The sequence below is a fragment of the Strix uralensis genome, chromosome 5 (assembly GCF_047716275.1).
Source record: "Strix uralensis isolate ZFMK-TIS-50842 chromosome 5, bStrUra1, whole genome shotgun sequence".
Lineage (NCBI taxonomy): Eukaryota > Metazoa > Chordata > Aves > Strigiformes > Strigidae > Strix > Strix uralensis.
In genome coordinates this window covers 73,390,469-73,412,180 of record NC_133976.1, presented here as the reverse complement: position 1 = coordinate 73,412,180, position 21,712 = coordinate 73,390,469, and the positions used below count along the sequence as shown (strand labels likewise).

Genomic DNA, 21,712 nt, shown 5'->3' with positions numbered 1-21,712 from the left:
CAGAATATATTAGAGAAAAGGAAGTAGAATCAAAATCAGGCTTCTGATTCAAAAAAATAAACCCCAAAGTCTTCCAACTAAAGGCTGGCCAAGATTATCAGAATTAATCATTTCACATCCTTTGATTTTGGGTGCCCAATTTAAGCTATACGCCTGCTGAAATATTCTCATTTATTTCTCAATCTGGACACTGAAAATAACTATTAATTTCTATGACTTTATCCTTTCTTTAATGAAACAAAGCTGCATCACTTAAGAAAAGCTACACCTTTCCACTTCCCTATGAAATTCTTGAATTTTCAGTGATGAGATATAGCTGAACACCATGAGGAATTAATTAAAATTATCACAATAAACAATAAAAACTTTCAAATTAGAAGATTTCACATTTTAGAACAATTTTAAAACAGAAGACAAATAAAAGTAATAGAAAATCAGTGGACCATCAAGCATTCCTGAGAAGTGGAAAGTTACTTTGTTACCTGTGAGTCCTTTGGAAGAGTTTTCCTCCCTAATAAGATTTATAGGCCTTATAAAGGGCCTTATTAAGGCTTTTATGAATTTAATTTTTTCTGTACTAATGTGAATATTTTTTACATTTCAATACTAATCTCATTATCTTTTACTGTAATGCACATCAGCATATATAGCTGTTAATTCTTTCCTCATACGAATTTCCATGCTACATGTTAATATAACATAAGTTATTATCTTCATATGATTATTTTTTCTGGCATAACGTTCTTCTTGTAAAATAAAAGGTCACAAAAGGTTAACTGAAAATATGCATAAGTTATTTGAATTTTATAATTGTATTTTAATATATTTTCCTTCAGAGTTATGTACCTAACACACAACGGTGTTTTTATATATTATATATAAAATATATATATATTTATATATAAGTATATATTTACAATGAACCACCACAGAGGCTTACCGTCGATATAAAATGTATACAGACATACTATATTTCAACCAATGAATACACCCCCTAGGAAAAAATATACAGATCTTGTGCACAGCTATAGAAACAGCCTGTTTTATTCATCTAACTTAGGTATTCAGAAAATATTTCTATGTGTCAGTCAGCCATGTCAGAAAGATTGTTTAGCTCGAGCCTTCATTGATGTAGCATTACCACCACCCACAGGACAGTCCACTGTTGCTGCAGCTACTAATCCTGATGGACAGATGAACTTCATTTGCTTTAAAGCACACTTTGCTCCTCAACATAAGTTAAACTGATGCAATAGTCAACATTATTTAAAAAAATATGCAAAGAAAACTGTATGCATTGAAGTAATATTATTTAGCTTAAAATTGCCACTGTGCCTTGTATTATGAAATATTAGACTCTACAATGTATAATATAGAATCATAAAGTATCTCAAGTTGGAAGTGACCCATAAGGATCATCGAGTCCCAATCCCTGCTCCTCTCAGAACTACCTAAAACTAAAGCATATGACATAAAAGTAAAAGCATATGCTAAAGCACAAAGAATTGTCCAGATACTCCTTGAACTCTGACAAGCTTGGTGCCGTGACCACTTCCATGGGGAACCTGTTCCAGTGAGTGACCACACTCTCAGTGAAGAACCTTTCCTAATGTCCAACCTGAACTTCCCCTGATGCAGTTTAATTCCATTTCCTCATGTCCTATCACTGGTCACCAGAGAGAGATCAGCACCTCCCCCTCCACTGCCCCCCTTGAGGAAGTTTATATCATTGCATAAGACCTCAAAGCACTTTGTAGTCCTAAGAGACACAGAAGAGCACATTTATTCACTTGTAGAATGAAATGGAGCAGCCATCTGAGAGACTATAATACTATAGCAATTTAGGTCAGAGCATGAAACACACTATAATGGGAAAAAATTCCGGAAGGAGATGCTGGAAGGCAGGAAACAATCAGCTAAGTTGTCCAGACCTTTATTAGCAGTCTTGTTCATTAATGATTAAATAGATGAGAAAACCAGGAAATTTTTACTGAAAAAAACCCAACAACATCAACAGAATGGGATGCTAGTGATCTGAGTTAGACTGATTTAAAACTTACAGGAAAGTGTCCATTACCTCCACCAGTTCCTTCACCACTTCTTTGTTTCTAAGGTCTGCTCCACCAAATGTTTTAGCTAGCCATAGCCTTAACTTAACTTACAAATTTAAAAGATCATAAACACAGTGACATAGCTGAGTTGTTGGGTTTTGGGGTGGTTTTTTTTTTGTAGTTTTGGTACACAAAGAAAAGCATTTAAAATCTGGGAAGTATAACAGAAGGAAGCCAAGGAGAAACTCTTCCCAAAAATCCTACTTTGTTTTGAAAATAAGAAAAAACCCTGTTCTGAAAGGTTTTGCTTTATCTTTTAGTTGCTCAAAACTCACTTCACTTTACCAGCGGTTGATCACCAAACCACGGTGAATAATGGCAGCATTTGGAAAGCCTAATTGCTTAACCTCAAGAAAGAAAGCGATGAAAGGAAGCTAAATAAGTGATGAAGGAAACAGGACTGACCACATCACACAGTCCCATCACCACAACTGGGTGTCTGATTGACAGTCAAAGGAAAGTTGCCAAAGGTTGAATAAAGTTCCCTATCTTATGCATTGAAAAATTAGGATCAGGGGAGTTACACATTGCTGAAGGGAATTTAGTATGGCTGGATTTACTTTTTTCAGAACAGTAAGCATTATCTGTGCCTCTTTCTTTGCTTTGTTGCCCTGTACCTAGCAATGCCAGCTTCTTAAGTAGCTTGTCACTATTTTTCAACATTATACTAAGGTCAAAAAACAGTGCTAAGTAAAATTACTAAGTAAAAGAAACAGTCATTTCATTATGCTTTTCAAACAGCTTGGTTTAATATTACTGCCTCTGCTGCACATTTCATCCAATCTAAAAGACTAATCAACATACTTCCAAATGAGTTTCTCTTGTTTGGATGCATGGCTGGCAAACTCCAGCACTCAGTTACCTCTTCTGCTTGTGAGCCTCTCCTCCTACAATTTCTCATCATTTTGTTACACTGTTCCTCGCTGTTCTGTGCCATTTATATGACAAGGTAACATATGCCAATGAAAATATTAACAGACCCTGAAAATTGAACTGGTCTGCTGTATGAGTCAAGAAGTCCCACAGTGGCTTTAAGAGATGGGGTGGGTGAACTTCATTTCCTGAAGCTAGGAAACTTTGATTTTTAAAAACAAAGTGTGTGTTCAGATCAGCACTGGAGGGGGCAAGGGATGAAGACTAGAAAGGTTATGGGAAACGAGCTTGCCCCAAATTTTAGAAACAGGAGCCTAACAGTGTCTGAATCAAGAGGTATGGAAGTCAAAGACTAGAAGCAGATCTCAACTCTACACTGGTCATTATCTTTCCTCAGAAAAGTTAAGAATTATCTGCATGGTATCAATGCACACTTCCTGATGCAGTCAGCACATCTTTCACTCTAGCTCAAACAATATTAAGATTTTTCTTTCAAAAACAGCTGATGGGAAGATATGGGAAAGGGAAGAACATGACATATGAATCTAGAAACTCAATATAATAAAAAAAATTAACCCACACTCTCTTATAATTTAGAAACACCTCCAAGAGAAACCCCATCACCTGACCCATTAGCAATACATAAAGTTTATAGTTTATTTCAAGTAATGAGATGGCACAAGTTATTAACACTACATGGCATATTTCATGGGAGGATATTAGCAAGTCCAAACCAGAAATTAAACTTAATTTCTTTAGGAGTAACTAAAGGCCTTCAAATTCGGGTCCAAACTTCTCTGAGGCCAAATGTGTCAACTGTCAAACACAACAACCTCTCACATTTGGCCATACAATGAGTAAGTGTACGTTAATACAATTTTTTTTTAAGTTTTTCTCTTCTTGTATTAATCTGATTCAGTCTAGCAGAGGACCAAGAAATATAACCAAAACCACACACACTAAATCTGAATGCTACAGGTGCTTCCTCTGTGAAATGTTATTTCTCAGCCATCAGTAAGAAACACACATTTATGGAAACAATTTTTCTCATGATAGAATTAAATGATACGGCATCAACAGTCAGTGAATTTAGAGAAAGGTACATAATAAATACATTAACAGAAAGAGAAATCTAACTAAGGATGAGAAGCACATGTCTCAAGTGCATGTTCTAAGCACTATCAAACTAATCTATTTCAGGGAAAATAGACGTATTTTTTTGTTCAATCTCTTGATCAAACAAACCCAGAATAAACTAGGCTGTTCTCCAGTCATGAGGCAGTAGCCCAATTACACACAAACAATGGTGAAGTCAAACGCTGTTGTCTTATTATTCTCAAAAAAAATTGGAAGAAAAAGGTGCCTTAACCAACAGGATAAAATTGAGGGATTAACAGCAGAGATTAACAGAAGTGTCTTTGTTTTAGTGCAACAAACCCATATCAAATTAAACAAAACAAAGTTTCGCTTTCAGAGAGGGCCAGATACAACATACTAAAACAAATACACTCTAAAAACTTCAGGTAAACATCTATAGCACCTCATGTTTTCACTGATCTATAATTCCAGTTTTGTAGATATAATCCACTACACTTATTTACACCACTAGTGTGCATCTAAAAAACCCCTAATTAAACTAATGTGTAGCTTCCCAACTATTTATATTCTCAGCATCTATTTACTAGGAAGCAAGTTTTGTGATGTAAATAATGAATACATTAGCATAATTTCATAACTGACGTCAAATTCAAAATCAGGCTTCAGAGATTAAATATCAAATAATTATATGTCAAGTTCTATAATTATTTTTGAAAGCTGACAGCAATGGAGCTAGAAAAGAAACTTTTAACCTTAAAACCTTTCAACCTTTAGTTTTTATTGAAGCTAAGAGCATTAAAAATACAAACTCAAGGTGAACTCTGAAATAAATCTGTAAGATAATGATATGGGTGTTCCTTTGTTAAGAAAAATACTAATGCTCTAAGGACCTTAATAAAAGCATTCAGTAGTTCAACAAATAAGTTTGTTCTGTTGTATTTTTTCTTCTGCTTTTGTTAATTGAGCAAACAGATGCAAAGCCAAAAATGACATTTATAAAATGGCTGATTAGGCTTCAATGTGGATTCCTTCTCCCTGCAACATGCTGCGTTAGTTGAATTTGGCCCTAACAGTGTGGGAAGAAGTCCCAAAGGTGCTGTTCTTTTTACCTTTAACTTCAGTGCGCAAGCCAACTGCCCTGTGAACAGATCACACACAGCCAGTCACTCTCTGCTCAAGAGACCTGCACCATTTGGCTGAAAAAACTATTTTCTAAACAGCAATAAAATCTTCCTTATGAATGGCATTTTATTGAGGTTTCAGAGGGTATTTTTGTGATCTAAGATCACACATGTCTCTCTCTACTGCAGTCCCACTAGCCAGAAAACAAATCACAATATAGCAGTTGTTTTCTTTCATACGGGTATGTGATCTTTTCATTCCTTCTAGAATAATACCTGGTACAACCAATAATTAAAATAAAATCAAATGTAAAAATCAGCCATTGAAACAAAACCGAAAATTAAATATAGTGTAAGGAGAACAAAATTTTCAAAGCAAAATATTTAAGAACTACACCAGATCAGCTTATGTTTGCCTTACAGCATATATTGAACAAGCTATCAAGAGAGAAAAGTCCTCCTCTAAAAATCTGCAGAAATTTGGGATGAGTTGAATATTATCCTGTCATTTTGAAACAGTATATGTTAAAGAATCAAGGCATGCTTTCAAGCTGACAGCCACTGAAAATCCAGTCTTCAGCAAAAGGTATTAAATCGAGCAGTTGTCAAGGACAAAAACAAAAGCCCAGAGAATGTACCAACTCAGTGGAAGAGGATTTCCGATATAAAAGAAAAACATGTGTGAGAACATTCAGAGTCTTGCTCTAAGAAAAGGATGTGAGGACAGTGATGCTAGCAGGACCATTCTGAAAAAACATAAACCAGCCCATTTCAGGGCTAAAAGCCTGATGATTTTATATTGACCAGACATGCAAATAATGATCTTACATAATTTAGCTTAACTTCTTAAAAACAAAATTGTTTTCAAGAAGACCCTTCAAACAGATTCTCTCTATAGATTTGAATAGAAAAGTGTTTACCCTGTTAGTTATAAAGAAGCTGTACCAAATCTGATCCAACATTGGCCATTCCCAGAGACTATACTGGGAAAAGTATGCCAAAAGATGGGGTTGATTGAAAAGCAATGTTATCATGTGCATCAAACTGTACCTTGCTGCAGTGTCTTCATTACCATGAGAATCTGAGATGAGAAGAATACAGCTCTATTTTGGTATCCACTGGGTGAGACCAATTTCTGGTAATGAATGCAGACCACAATGTCTCTCAGAATGGCGTGTTTGGCATATTTCTTTTGGGTGCTTAGCAAACAGTTTTATTAAGAGGTGTCTCCTCTTGTGAAATACATTCTGTAGCACTCGCTTTAACAGTTCACATCAGGTTAATATGAAGAGTGCCTACTGAGATGATTTGTTACAGACTTTTGACTGCCTGGAAAATGGGGGACAGCAGCATTATTTGTAATAAATACACCACATACAGGGCTCAACAGCCTATCTGAATAGTGCAGATGGCTTAGTTCCTCCTTCTCTGATATAGCTGTAACACCATCTTCTCGGTTTGTCAGCTACAGAACTCCAGAATACAGCTCGGAATGCTTTGCAAGTTGAGCAAATGCCACGGGGTTTCTGGAGAACTCAGTGAGTGTTGCAAGCAACATTTATTAGAATCTCTTCATCAGAGGTTTCTGTAATAGCCTTGGTAATGTGCTTGGACAAGGTTACTGGCTTACGCATTTGAGGAGGGATTTCTACCATTTCACAGTAAGTGGATCTGCTACAGAACTGGTAAGTACATCCATGAGTGTTATGAATAAATACATCATTTTTCAATATATTCCCAAGGAGCAAAGAAAAAAAAAAATAATCCGGTGACAAGATGTCCCATGTTTCAGTCATCTGAAATATACTCTCACCGATACCCTCAGTGATCACAATGCTTGTTAATTAAAGTATCTCTAGTTTGGAGTATCTACTGAGGAAGATAAATTCTTTATCTAGACAATTATAGTACTCCAGTGAACTACCTTTTATGTGGTGACCTCCAGACAAATGAGACAAAATTAAGATTTTAATTGAGCAGATCCCTCTACCAGGGCAACTGCCTTCGCATAGCCTGTCACGGAGATATTTTCTGCCTCCCTTCAGTGAATTAATCTTGCAAGAAATTGGAGAACACTCATAATCATTAGGAAAGATCAACAAATAACAGCCCTTGCTGTCAAGAAAAATATTCCTAATAGGAATCTCATATATTTTCTATAAATTATGTCTTTTTATACAAAGTCATACATTGCAGGTTGAGACATATAAGCAGTGTTGAAAATCTATAATAAAGAATTACTGGGGCTATGGTCAAAACAGGATCCAGAAAGACAAGAGGAGAGTTCCAGTCCCTTTCTACTTTGAAATAAAATGTCTCTACCTACAATTCAAAAGGCATCCTCCACTATGCCAAGATGCAGAAGAAAACACACTCCTTCCTCCTGGAATTCTCAAGAAATCAACAGAAATTCCTTTCAAGGTTTTGGTGGATTTTTTGTTGTTGACTGCTTTCTGCTTGTGCAGATAGGCGCGAGGAAGAATGTAGCAGTGTACAGATCCTTTAAACTAATTAAAAAAAATAAAAAGCCATGTTGTTTTAATCAGTTTCTCTTAGCTCAAGATTAGATTTTTTTTTGCAGATATTTGCAAATTAATAAGATGTCCATTAAAAAAAAAAAGATAAAAAGATAAAAATGGACCTGGGGAAGATTACATTCTGTAACAGAAGAGTACTAGCAACTTGTATGTGCTCCTGAAACTGTTTCAGTCCCTCTGAAGGAGAGAAGACAACCAAGCTGATCTGTCAAGAATGTACCTCTGACGTGCTCTTCCACGGTAAACTGCAGCTTACCTGAGCTGCCCTTCCAGGTCTTCATGCACAACCCACTCTTCCTGAATCTTGAGAGAAATAGTATCTTTAAAAATAAAATCTTTAAAGTTCTTCTTTCACAAGGAAAGAAATTAACATAGAGCCACATGCGCTAGCAAAACATCCAACTTATCCAGGAATAAAGCCTTAAGCTTTGGAGAAATAAGCACAAGATGCACTACTGAGATCAGCAAGTGGCATGAATTGCAGTGTTTTTATAGGTTATGCAGCACTGATATGCAAGGCTCCTTCTGGATCTCCCTAAATAAGAGCACAAGAACATCAAGAAACCTCTGCTGGTGGTGCTAAGTTTCAGTTTTAGAGGCACTGAGGAAATCCTTGGTTCTTATCAGGGTGCATGAGGAGACTGAGGGATGGCAGCAGTCTGGTTTGGATGGGATCTGAACTGCTGCTACTATAAGGCAAATTTTTTTTGCCTCAGAAGGTGTTTATTCTGAGGAGAATAAAACTTGATAGTGAGAATGGTTCTGAGTTTGGGGATCTGCTGTTTTTTATAGACATAGGAAGGAAGAAGTAAGGGTGGGAAAGTTAAGCAAAACAAACAATCCTCAAACATAATTTTGGAGAAAAATTAGAGTAAGTTGGGAATAGCATGTACTTACCCCTTCTATTTAACATTAATAAACACAGTAATGCTTTAAAATGATCTTCCAAATGTTTGGCTTTTGTTCACACTATAAGGTTTTTGCCCAAGTTACAGTAACGTTTGAAGCTTTAAGCATTTAAAAATACAAAGCCGACTCCTTCAGCTACATTTCAGTTGTCATTTGTTCACGTGATCCCACGTGATCAAAAAGAACGTGGAAATATGTGGTCAAAGGAAGCAAACTGTCAAAAACTGTGTGCCATGCCCCATCTCTCTGAGCAAAGACATCTGCATGTTCCATATTAAAATGTGAAAACTGTGCTGAAAGCAAGAGATACGAGAAAGGGAAGAAGGCATGTCGTAAACTAAGGAGTAAAAAACATTTATTTGCATCCCACTGATAACCTTTATATAACGCCACTGCACGGTCTCTACAAAAACCATGCCTATTACTTATAATGTAGTGAAACAGTCCCCTCAATTGGGAGACACGATAATGAAACATTTCTTTTAAGAAGAAATGACACGAAATGCTGCAGTTATTGCATAAGTGTTGTACTCCAAATGTACCAGAAAAATCAGGTTTTTTCACATTCCAAGTTAGTAGTCACTTTTGCAGTATAAAGTGTCATTTTGCAGTAACCTAATAAAGTATTTACTAGTAACTTCATTTAATGTTCTCTCCCAGGCTTTTTCACACAGGATGGCCTAAAAGTAAATCATGAAAAAGAAAAAAAGATTTTCTCTGCAAGGTGCAAGAGAACAGGGAGCAAGCAAGCAATGCTAGAAGAAAAGACACTGTATATTGATTAATGGGGTATCAAACCTTTAAAATACGTTGACATGTCAAATACTGAAAAAGTGTTCAGTCATATCCTTTATATACATTGCTAGAAGGAGTTGGTAATTAAAAAAAAAATCTCTTTCTAACCTGTTGATTCAGGTCTCTATGTGATATATTGCTAACATATTCTGCTGCTATTATCCATGTAAAGTGAAAAATTACACACTGAAAAGTGAAGTGGTTTCAAGTTAACAACATTAATGCTGTTATTTATCTGGTATGATTACCTGAGGAATTCAGGCACATCCAGCAAAACTAAGAACACCACTAGCTGAAAATTCAAAAATTAAATAGAATACATTTTTTTTTTTAAACATTGCAGACTAAAAGAACTAAGTGAGCGTATAATGCAGATTATTCCAGAGTTAAGGCAGGCCTAGATACAGAAACAAACAACACTGAACACAGTACTAGTAAAAGTGAAAATGTATGACAGGAGGTGCCCCCAAAAGAATACATTTTCCAAGATACAGCATCCCCACTGAGGCCTGCATGGCTAAGATTCTTTACCTTTACATATACTTTTAGGCTGAAGTTGCATTACATCACCTCTCTTTTAGTTCCCAGCATTGTGGGACTTCATGAAACATGGCATGAACAACACAAGACATTAAAAACGCAAGGGGAAGTTTGCAGACAATCTGAGTTTTCCTGGCATTCAGAACGGAAACAATCTGGTCAGTGCTACTAGTGCCAGTGGGACTGATAAAGCTAAAAGTTGGACTGATGCTGAAAGCTAAGGAAGATAACATATGCTTTTCAGAGCTCCCATCTGCTGAGCTACAGTAAATCCACAGCTTTGAGAAGTCACAAGTTTACATGCTAGGAGGGAGCAGAGCAACACAGGGGAGTATGAACTAGTAGGAAAGCAGCCTCAATTTTCTGTTTGATTGGCACCTTTTGTGATCTTTTGCCAAGACTGGCACTGAGCACGCTGGCTTGGCAACTGACAGTTGTTGTCAGTTGTAATTTCTAGGACCAAATGAGGCTCTTCTGGTCTATCTACAGAGAGTATTTTGCAACTCAAATTTCTCATTCTTTCTCACTCGTGATTCGTAAAAAAGAAGAGCGGTTACTTGTAATGACCAAGTTCATTTCGGAATGCTTGAAAGAAGGATGCTGGAACTGAATCACTCCAATCCCACTGTTACTCCAAAATCACCATCGTGCTTGGTCCCAATTTCTATCAAATCTGTTCAGTATTGTAAACAGATACATAATAATGTTTCATGTAAAAAGCACTTTACTTCAAACCGAGTATGCTGAGTCACTAAAGGAACAGGTGACACTTTACCCCTTAAAGCTGAGTTAGTCAGTCATGAACAGAAAGTGACAACTGGAAATACTTTGTTCTCCAAGGAAGTGAAAAACATTTCCTTTAATTAAGAAGAACAGCCTATCTGCTGGATAAGAAGGAAATGAAGTAAGTTTCTGAGAGCATGATTAAATCTGTCTGAATTACCTGGGGTAATTCAAGAAGATGACTGGCTAGAAAAGCTGACATATTCCAGCATGAAAGGGGCCCGCTATTGTTCGCAGATGAAGAACATGTTATGTAGAAAGAGGGAATACTTGACTACACCACCTTGTCAGAACAATAAAATGGAAGACAGCCATAGAAGAGAAAGGAAAAGGGGGAAAAAAAAGAGTTTAACAATTTAATCTTAGCATAAGAATGTTAAGCATGTTTTTATCTTGCAATACCTGTAATAGCCTACTTGGAATTTTATGAATAAGCGATGTTATTTTCATTTTACAGTAATGTGATTAAGAGTGATTTCAAATTAATTGAGGGATAGCAATAGAAGTGTGCATTGAATCTACAAACTATATGACTGTAATAAATAACTATGCTTATTGTACTGGGTCTGGCTGGGCCGGAATTGGTTTTCCCCTGTAGCAGCCCTCATGGTGCTGTGTTTTATGCTGGGAGCTGGCAGGGTGTTGATAGCACACTGGTGTTGTGGCTACTGCTGAGTAGTGCTTACACAGCACCAAGGCTCTTTCCAACATTTCCCCCCAGTGGGACGGGGTGGGCAAGATCTTGGGAGGGTAAACCAGGACAGCTGACCCGAACTGACCAAAGGGATATTCCAGACCATATGACATCTGCTCAGTATAAAGCTGGGAGAAAGGAGGAATGGGGTGGGGTCACCCTTGGTCCTCCGAGGCAACCACTACGCGTATCAGAGACCTGCTTCCTGAGAAGGCCCGACATCGCCTGTTAATGGAAGGAAGAGAATAAATCTGTTTTCTTTTTGCTTCCGCGCGCGGACCTTTGCTTCGCTTTGCTTATATTAAAACTGCTGTTGTTTTACCCACAAGGGTTGGGTTTTTTTCCTATCTTATTTTCTTTCCCCTCTTTGCACCGTTGAGAAAAAAGGGGGAAGAGGAGGGGAAGTGATAGAGCGACTTGGTGGGTACCTGGCATTTAGCCAAGGTCAAACCACCACTTATCTAGCATATTTTTCATCCAAAAGATGAGGACATATTTGCATACAAGATGCACAGGCCAGCTAGGAAAACTGGTTTCACAGAAATTGGGATAAAAAATATTAGTGATCAGTGGCAATAAGAAATGCTTTCAACTGATGAGTAAGGTACTGAAAGGTACATCTGAAACAGAAGGGTTCCCAATGCCCTCACGTGAGGCAGTGAAGTCACCTTGCGTGCAGGTCAAAAATGAAACTTAATCTTTACAAGTAACACAAGAACAAAAGATAGAATTTCAATTTAGTCACAGGAGCAGACTAAACACACAAGGAGTAACTTCCTAGCCAGCTGAAAATCTCACAGCAGAAAAATGCTCTCAACAAGGCAGCTGAGAAGATGTGGTGTCAAGTATGCTCCATTTTCCACAACCTCAGCAAAGGAAGAATGTGACAAAAAGGTATGTGAATACTGCAAATGAAAATCAGTTCTTTCAACCTGAATGACAAGGTGTAACAGCATACCTGGTAACTACAGATGCAAACTAGTAAATGCCCACGCTGCCAGATCTAAGGTCACTGTCCCAGTCTAAGCTCTCAGCCAGCAAGAGAAGCTTACAGAGAGCATATAAAAAACATGAGAAACAGAGATAATTTCCAATTTTATCTTCTCTGATTATATTAACAGCAGTAAGGTTTGAGAGTATCTGTTTAGGGGACAGAAGTAGGAGGAGCTACATTAGAAATCTTGAAAGGATAACTCTGGGTAAATTATTATTTATGAAAGGACAAAGCTATTAATACCACACTGACACATATCATGGTGATGCAGAGCTCGCAGTGATGCAGTTTGTTCTAGAATACAGATTAACGTACCATAGTAAGTTAGAATCATGGAGTAATTTTGTTTGGAGGGATCTCTGAAGGTCACCTGGTTCAATTCACTGCTCAAAACAAGACAAATTACAGCAGATTGCTCACAGCTTTGTTCAGATAAGTTTTGAATATTTCCAGTGATGATGACTCCTCAGCCTCTTTGGGCACCTGTTTCAGTATCTGACTCCATCACTGTGAATTTTTTCTGCTGATTATCTCACTGGAACTTAGATTGGAATGTGCCGTAATTTGTGTCTGTTGTCTCTCAACCTTTTACTGAACACCTCTTTGAAGAGTCTGGCTCTGTCTTCTCTGGACCTTCCCATCAGATAGCTGAAAGACCACAGTATAATCTCCCATGAGGGTCCTCTTCCTAGGCTTGAACATACCCCATTCTCTCCTCCAGTTCTCTCCAGATGACCTGCTAGCTGTGCTTCTGCTAATACAGCCCAGTATGCATTTGGCTTTCTTCACAGTAGCATGACACTGTTGACTCAAGTTCAACTTTTCCTCAGCCACCCCTTGGTCCTTCTTTATGAACCAGCCTTCTAACCAGTTGGCCCTCAGCTGGTACAGATAGAGGGGCCATTTAGCCCCAGGTGAGAGTCTTGCACTTGCCTTTATTGAACTTGATGAGGTTTCTGCCAGTTCACTTCTCCAGCCTGTCAAGGTCACCCTAAATAGAAGCCCTGTCCTCTAGTATATACTCCCCATAACCACTCTCCTCAGTTTGTTATCAGCCATGAAAGTTTTGAAGGTGTATTGTGTCTCATCATCCGCATATTTAAAAAGACATTAAACAGTACTGATTTCCCTCTGAGCCAGTCATCTCATCACTAAAGGCAACCAGGTTAGTCAGGAATGATTTGCCCTTGTAAATCTGTACTGGCTATTCCGTATTTGTCCTTCAGGTGCATGGACACAGCCTTCAGGAGGATCGGCTCCAAAAACTTCCCAGATCATAAAGTTATACTGATTGGCATGCAATTCCTTGGATCCTCCTTCTCGTCCTTCTTGAGGATTGGTGTGATGTTTGCCAGTCATGAGGAACTTTTCCTGACAGCCACGAGCTTTTGAGGATGAGTCCTTGCTATGACATCAGCTAGGTCTCTCAGCAACCTTTTATGTATCTGATCTGATTCCATCAACCTGCGTATTTCTAATTTGCTTAAATGGTCTGTAACTTGGTCTTCCACTTCTGTGGGTAATGCCTCACTTCCACAGACTCTGCCACTGTGCTCAGGGATCTGAAAGGAGTCCTTATCAGTAAAAAAGGAGGAAAAGAAGCTACTGAAATCCTCACTCTTTTCAGCGACCTTTTAAAAAGGTCTCCTGTTCAACTGAGTTCTCTGTAACTATCATACTATTGGTGAGTCCAGGGTCTGTTAAAGCTTTTGGTACTATCAGTTATGGAAATGTTTGCACCAAGGCTATTTTACCATAGCCACACTGTCTGTCCATATACTCATCTGGATTTTAGAGTTTTAATAGAAATAAAAATCTAGCCATTTGGGGGGATAAATTTTTGCACAGAAGTTAGCCATTAAAGAAGAAAAATAACCTTCAGGTTTTAATCCTTTGACTAAATGTGATGTGCAACATACGGGTTAGTCAAAATGTTTAATGTTGCATAAAGTTGGAATGATAATTTCAGTTAATCTTCTGAAGATGACATTGATGTTTCAAATAGTATGGTAAAAAGCCATCTTTTTTGTTGTATCTGAAAAAAGCAAATTATGAAGGATTCCTCTAATCTCTTAGAACATTTGACTCAAAGCTCTTCAAAATTCACAGCATACTGTTGACATACAAACATCCTCCCTAGTGCCACATCCAGTCACGTGTCTTTCTAATGCTACCTCAGTTTGAATCCCCACAGGAAAGCTGCACACTTTGTGAATGCTTGTACTGAAAACAGAGCAATAACACAAAAAGAAAAACAACTCATCAGTGTTTTGTAAAATTAAATTAATTTCAGCAGGTAATAGGAAAGAAATCAGATCATGCGAGACTGCAGAAAAGTGAGAATTCTGAGATGATGTACAGCTGTGAATAATTTTGCTTTGTTAAAATGCAATGAAAAGAGGCAAGAAAAGAGGACCTTTGACAGAAAAGCTATAGATTCCACTTCAAATGGAGGAAAAAAGCTCTGATAATCACTATACCTAAAGCAAATTCGAAAGACTATGCCAGTTACCTGTTTTAAGGAAAACCACAGTTCTATTATGTGCCATACTTATCACCACGCAACCTTCACAGCCAATAAGCCCAATGCCTTCATTTCTTTTCTCCACTGCCATCTCTAAGATGCCTTACTTCTACTCACTCACAAGGAATAGACTACTCTTACAAGCAGAGTGCTTTTTAATGTACAGAATTCTATAAAACTGTTTTTGCTGTAAGTAGAATTAAAGCAAACACAGATTAAACAGAAAAGAACTATGACACGTTGTTATTTTTCAGAGATGACCAAGGAAATTTAAATGGAAACTCCTTTGAATACAATGTATCTGGCTCTGCTGAGCTAAAACTAACAATTGCTAACTCAACATGCTTGAAATTTTAATAATTTCCTGATGTAGTTAGTGACCAGCATGATGGCAGAATGAAGATGGGAGTCTTCTGAAGGTATGAAACTAAAGAGCCAGCCACACTTCCACTGAAATTTCTCCTGACTGCCCAGGCACTTTCTCAGTGGTCAGATTCACAGCTTCCTGGAGATATAGTATATGACGCAGTGTATAAAGCTATTTCCATCACAATGAAAAACCCACAGGTACCACAGACTATATGCCTGTAACCAAGTACCCTGATTTTTTTTCCTTTTTTTACCATTATTGAATAGTATCCTGAGTCTCCTGTATTTGCTTAATTTTCTACGCAATATTATCTGTCATTTTCTTATAGAAGGATCATATTTTAAGTATTTCTTTGGTGGTTATATGTGTTCTGTTGAAAATAAATTTAAGACTCTGGAAAAAGGACTGAAATAATCCCCTCAGATTTAGTATTTTGTTTTTACTTTGATTTTATAAGGCTACACTTGAGTTGCTACACTGAAATTTAATTTTACATGGACACTCATAGCAGACTTTTATCTGGATTCATGCCACCAGCCTGCACTCATCTAATCACTAAGCCACTTTGCTGTGCGGAAATAAGGTTTACAGTATTTTTTTATTACTTCCTATTGCATCAAATTCTCTTTGGTATAGCAAAAAATCCGGAAAACTTCTTTCTCTTAAGATCTGGATTACTTGCTTCAAAAGATGACAGACAGTACAATTAACCATGTGATGTAAACAATTAGAAAATCTGACTGAAAGACATGCCTCCTGTGGGAGGCCTCCTGTCCTACTGTTCCAGCTATTTTTCCATTCCAGTTCTATGCTACAAAGATAAATTGTGCATGAATAGCATGTTGAATGTTACTCAGCAGAGAAGATGAAAAAAAAAGGCAGTTAAACTGTTTCTTACCCAATTTGAAGCTAGAAGTCTTGCTTTTGCTTTAGCAATATAGCTTATTCTTTCCTTGAGAAGTATGAAGTTGCTCACTATAGCACCTGATTTTGTCAGTCTTGTTATCTTTTTCCATCCCAACTTTTGTGACATGTATACATAAAAACTACTTAAAAGAAATGGAGCATATGACTTCATGGTATTGTTCTGTTTTTTTCAACTGCTGCAGGTAATGACACCAGAATAGTGTTATTTGGCTTGTTACTCTTGAACTCAGCATTGGATAGTTCTTTATATACAGCTGGCATCAACAGAGATGCTTAGCAAAAACTCCTTATGGAAAACCACCTTAATCCCCATGCCTTCCAAGACAATTTTATTTACTATGAATCAGTACGACATCCACTCTAGGCCCTTAAGACTTCTGAGCAGTAAATACATGTCATAACAGCAACAGTGATATGGATTACACTATTACGTTCTGATTCACTGAGTTTATCAACAGGAGAGATGATAAAAGCTTAACAGACAGATCAGAAAATTCAGAGGTTTTGCACTGATCACAGTAAGCAAAGCTGTTCTTGATGAGAAAAGTTATAGTTCCAGAGTATTTCTTCTTTTTTCTACAAGACAGACATACCTAACACATTATTTCACATACTCAGTTCTTTTCCAGGAAGACACATTTGCTTTGATGTCTGAAAAAAATAACTGCTTTCACCATTAAGAGAAAACTAAAGTTATGGCTCCCATAGTAGCTTCCAATGTAGAATGTAACTTCACAGAACAGCTATTTCTTCATGAGTTGCAGTTAACAGTAATTAGGCAAACATCAAAATGCACAGGAAAGAAAATGAGTGGTACTGCAACTCCTGTAATTTTCCCACTTGTCCTTGGGAGAATCTTTTCATTGTGTTTCTGGCCAGCAGGGATTTTGTAGTTCCAAGAGCAGTCATTCCACCTATTCCCTTACACTGTTGATTTAACAAATATGAAAACCTCAGCAACTACCCATCATAGAAATCAGTTTTAAAAAATTGAAAGAAAAAAGAATAATAAAAAAAAATCAATAAAACCACTAAGAAACTATGAGGACATAATGGACAACTTCTTTAACATCTTATCAGAAAACTCTTCAAAGATCCTAACACTTGGCCACCTCAAACCAGTCATACCTCCTCTAGCCAAATTTTACAATATGCTCTAAATGAGAGAAATAAAAGTTATGGTTACATTGTTTGGGGAAAGAAAAATCAAGTCAGGTCTCAGAAAAAACACACCCAGATCACGCTCTAAAAACAGTTCCCCCTCTTGTTCATCACAAATTCCACCGTATAGGTTCAGGTTTTGATAAAAACCTATAGCCATATGGATTGAAGCAGAAGTATCTTTGACAGATGGATTCCATAACATTTAGGACTTCATTAGCCAGACAAAACACATCAAACTTCACTCACGGTGGCAACTAGCAAATATAAACTACCCAACAGAAGTCCTGCTCATGCAAGAAAAGACACTGTGTATTTCAGAGAAAAATGCTCACAGGGCAGAAAAGCTTCCTGGCAGTTCTGTTCTTTGAGATCTGAAGAAAAAGGGTCATTCAAGGACAGCCCTCCTCTCCCCAACAATTACAAGTATGCCAGTACAGAACACTGAATAGGGAAGGTATTGATAGACAACAACATGATTAACTTCCAATCTTTTTCCAGTTTGTGGGAGGAAGGAAAATACGTAACCAAGGCCACAAGCGCAATGTCTGTGCCAAGCCAAGGTCAGAACAACGACACAATTTAAAGGCGTCAGCAGCATCGCAACATCGTGGGATTCCACTCACCACTGCATTTTTCACAATGTTAATCAGGAATAGAAAAGTCAGATGTTGGTTCATAACTCAGAACTTTAGTCATTAAGTAGCGGTTTTCTGGGCAAAGACACTGCCTGAAACAATTATAATCATTCCTTCGTCACAAGTCACAGACGCTTTCTACCAAACAGACTTTATCAGGAAAGACTAGAATCCAAAATGGTTTTGGAGCCTTTCAAAGGCAGCTGGGGGTCATTAGATAATGTACTCTGACTTGTATTACATAGGCCACAGATGTTTACTCCTTGCTACTCTACTGAAATCCCAAAATCTATGTTTAGCAATGGCTTTAAAATATCAAAATTAGAAATTGAGCCATGGTGAAAGACTTCAAAACATGTTGTCTCCTGGTAGGGTTTTTTCAGTAGTTTATCACTTTGTGCCTTCAACAAATTTATCCTCTTGCTAATTTTCTTATCTTTAACCCTCAGCCCTTGGTTCTTTCTGACAGCACAACACACTCAAACTGCACCAAAACCAGTTCTGCAACATCACTGCAAGGTTTCAGACACAGATGCAATGATAAAAATCCAACAATTAAAGTATGTATGACTAGTATTTTATATGAACTAGTTTTGCACTCAACAGCATGTATCAGAGAATATGGCTAATGTTCCATCTTTTTTTCTTCTTGAAGTAACAGATAAAATCAATAATACATAAACTGCCTTGCTTCAGCTTCCTGTTCCTGTAGTTTTTTCCCTTGAAAAGCTTCATTGGTAAGTCTTCCCCCTTCTTCCCAGAGCACTACAACATTGATTTACAGTGGTTTGATATAAATTCTTTCCTTCAAGTACAAGTTTTTTCTAAATGTGCACCCTATCCAACCCATCCTCCTACACAGACTTAACCAAATCTCTGATCTTTTATTTTGCAGATCATGTAATTTGATGTGCAATCTTCTGTGGGATCTCAATTTTAGCTGAATAGACAATAGTCTTATAAACACCCTTATTAAAAGTGAATACTGACCTTGAGGTGAGGCTGAAGGAACCAGCAAATCCAGGAAGGAGATGCGAAAGAAAAAGAGTTAGAGTTTGTGAAAACAGTGTCCAGAGATAAGGCAGTTCAAGAATACAGGACAAAACAAGCAGATCTAAATCAGGTAATGACACACAGACACACAATCCTTCACAAACACAGAGCTGCATGTTTTACAGACATATAATTTAAAAAAAGAAAAAAATGACCTTTACATTAGATTACACCATTTCACTTAGAGGCAACTTTCTGTAGAGAAAATAGTCTCCAATACATAACATTTCTTGGAAAAGGGAAATAAGCCAACTATAGAAAACTCTGGATTTACATCACATCTCTAGCAAGTATCCTTCTTCCAGAATTCTAACATTTTGAAAATGTGGAGTTTGGCTATCCGAGATGAACCCTAATGTGTTCCTTTATGCCATCTTTTGGGGGCTTATCTTCTCTCTCCATGAGCAAGACATGCATTTTTTTCACTTTTCCTGCAGATGACCCAAACTTGTCAAAAGGGAATAAATAGAAGGGAGAAAAACCCCAACTATGGAGTAAAGTCTTCAAGACTTGAAGACTTGTCAGAGCTAAAATTTCACCTTTCTTAATTTTGACATTGAAATCACCCTTCCAAAGACAAACAAAAAAAAACATCTGCCTCTTCTTCCTGCAGTGTTACCATCTTAATTCTCCCATACAAGGTGCAATCTAAAAACAATAATGACCAAACAGGCATATTTTGGACAGTTCTCTCCAACATTGTTCCACAGCAGGATTGACCAAGACATAATGCTGGAGTTCCCTGTATAACATAAGGTTCATTATTGTTTTTTTTTCAAATATCTCCAATATCTTTTCATAGGCGTCTGCTGTCAATTTCACTGATAACAGCAAGGTAAGTCAACAAGGAGCCATAATACAGATATTTTTCATCTGACTTCAAACTTTATTCTTTTTCAATCAATGGAAGAGAGGAAAAGTAAATGTCCTTCTGTCCAAAGTGGCAATTTGGCTTCTACAATCTATGTTGTACTTCACCCATTGCAAAATTTCACTTTGGCAGGATATGGTCCGGAGAAAAATATTTCTATAGGATAGGCTAACTGCTATATGCTTTATTACTCTTGGTATACGAAACCATGTAAATGAAAATTGAAGTTCTTATTTCTGGCATCAATTTTACAACCAACAGTGCAGCATATTGAATTTGTACAAGCAACAGTTTCAGAGCGAGGTACTGCTGAGAAGTGTATTGTTGGTCTGTAACAGATAAACTAGTGTAAAGATACTTTTCTCTGTCTTTTAAACTAACGTTCTTCAAACCAAGTTCTTCAAGGACAGCTGTGGTAAAGGCTTGCTATTTGGGGATTTTGGGAAAGAGGAGACTTGCAAAATGCCAAATACCATATCTCAGTGTGTGATCTTGAAGCAAGTTATAGTGTTGCAGCAAAAGCTTCGGTTAATTCATACAGAAAAGCGCATAACTAACAATTCTGACTGGAATCCAAGAGTGCATTCTCTAAAGCTGAGCTGCAGAGCTATGACTGGTCACACAAATTTAACAAAAGGGAACAAAAAAGTGAAAATAAAGACTTGATTAGGTATGGGAATAAATAAGGTAGGGGGAAAAAAAGCCTGACTTTTTTATGACTGTTACTCATTCTAGATTATGAAAATTTAAGGCTTCTCATTTTGTTTTTCAGGGACCCTTTGTAGTTCCTGGTTCTATTGTAATGATGTTGTGATACTGTTTCTTCAATTTAACGTGAAAAAAAGTACAAGCTAGAATTCAGAATAGCCCTGTAGAATCTGAACGAACCATACTGTTCTTCCAAATGTTATTACAGGTAGCATCTTTAGCTGGCATAAGATGAAGGCAAAACAGTACCTGCAATGCTATACTGAGGTCACTTGCAATTTTCTGTATGCTCCAGAAGTATTATTTAGCCAGCTACTCAGGATTTGAATGGAGAATAATTATTGTTACATCTTCATTTTGTTATGCAATATTCTTTCCTTCAAATAAAAATACATTTTGTGTAATTGCTAGCCCCTTTTTCCATGTTTTTTTATAGGGGGTCACAATATTTTTTAAAAATGTGGATTTTTAAAATAATCATAATATTTATCCAAACAAAAATGAGGAATATGTCTGAAAGCACATTAAAATTAGAAAAAAATTTGGATCTGTGTTATCACTCAAACTAAAACCAAGGCAGACACCTAAAATTGCCAGCTATTAGGAAGTGAATGGAGACCTGCTACAGCCTGGAGGTGAAGACTCAGGGCATGGGGCTACATCAGTGAAATTGAGCAGAGGAGCATAGCAAGCATCTGCCCCAGGAAGCAGCCCCAAGCAAGCAGGATCAAATACATACCAAGACATGCTCATTACAGAGCAAAATAATAATTTTTAGTTTGCACTATTTCCCTTCAAGCAAGAACACACACTTGCAGCATTCCTTACAAGATCCAGCAGCAGCGTTTCTGCCCAGCCCCATTAACTGTGTACTCTGACACAACAGTCACACAGGGAGACAATACAATTGTAACACCGAATGGTGGAGAAATTCATTTTCTTTTAAAATGCCATAAAGATACAGCCAACTTAAATCGGATCGATGGGTAGAGATCAAAAAAGTTG

At 37.2% G+C, this 21,712-nt stretch overlaps 1 protein-coding gene across 10 annotated transcripts in view; it reads right to left on the bottom strand.

Moving 5' to 3' along the window:
• ERC1 (ELKS/RAB6-interacting/CAST family member 1) overlaps positions 1-21,712 on the bottom strand; it is a 305,039-nt gene that overhangs the window by 143,713 nt on the left and 139,614 nt on the right. For 8 of the 10 annotated variants that reach the window (XM_074871663.1, XM_074871668.1, XM_074871666.1 and 5 more), the window contains one exon: positions 19,066-19,077. The exons of the other annotated variants lie outside the window; for them this stretch is intronic. In XM_074871663.1, the coding sequence (XP_074727764.1) occupies positions 19,066-19,077 (12 nt within the window). The remainder of the gene's footprint in view (positions 1-19,065; positions 19,078-21,712) is intronic. 10 annotated transcript variants of the gene reach the window in all.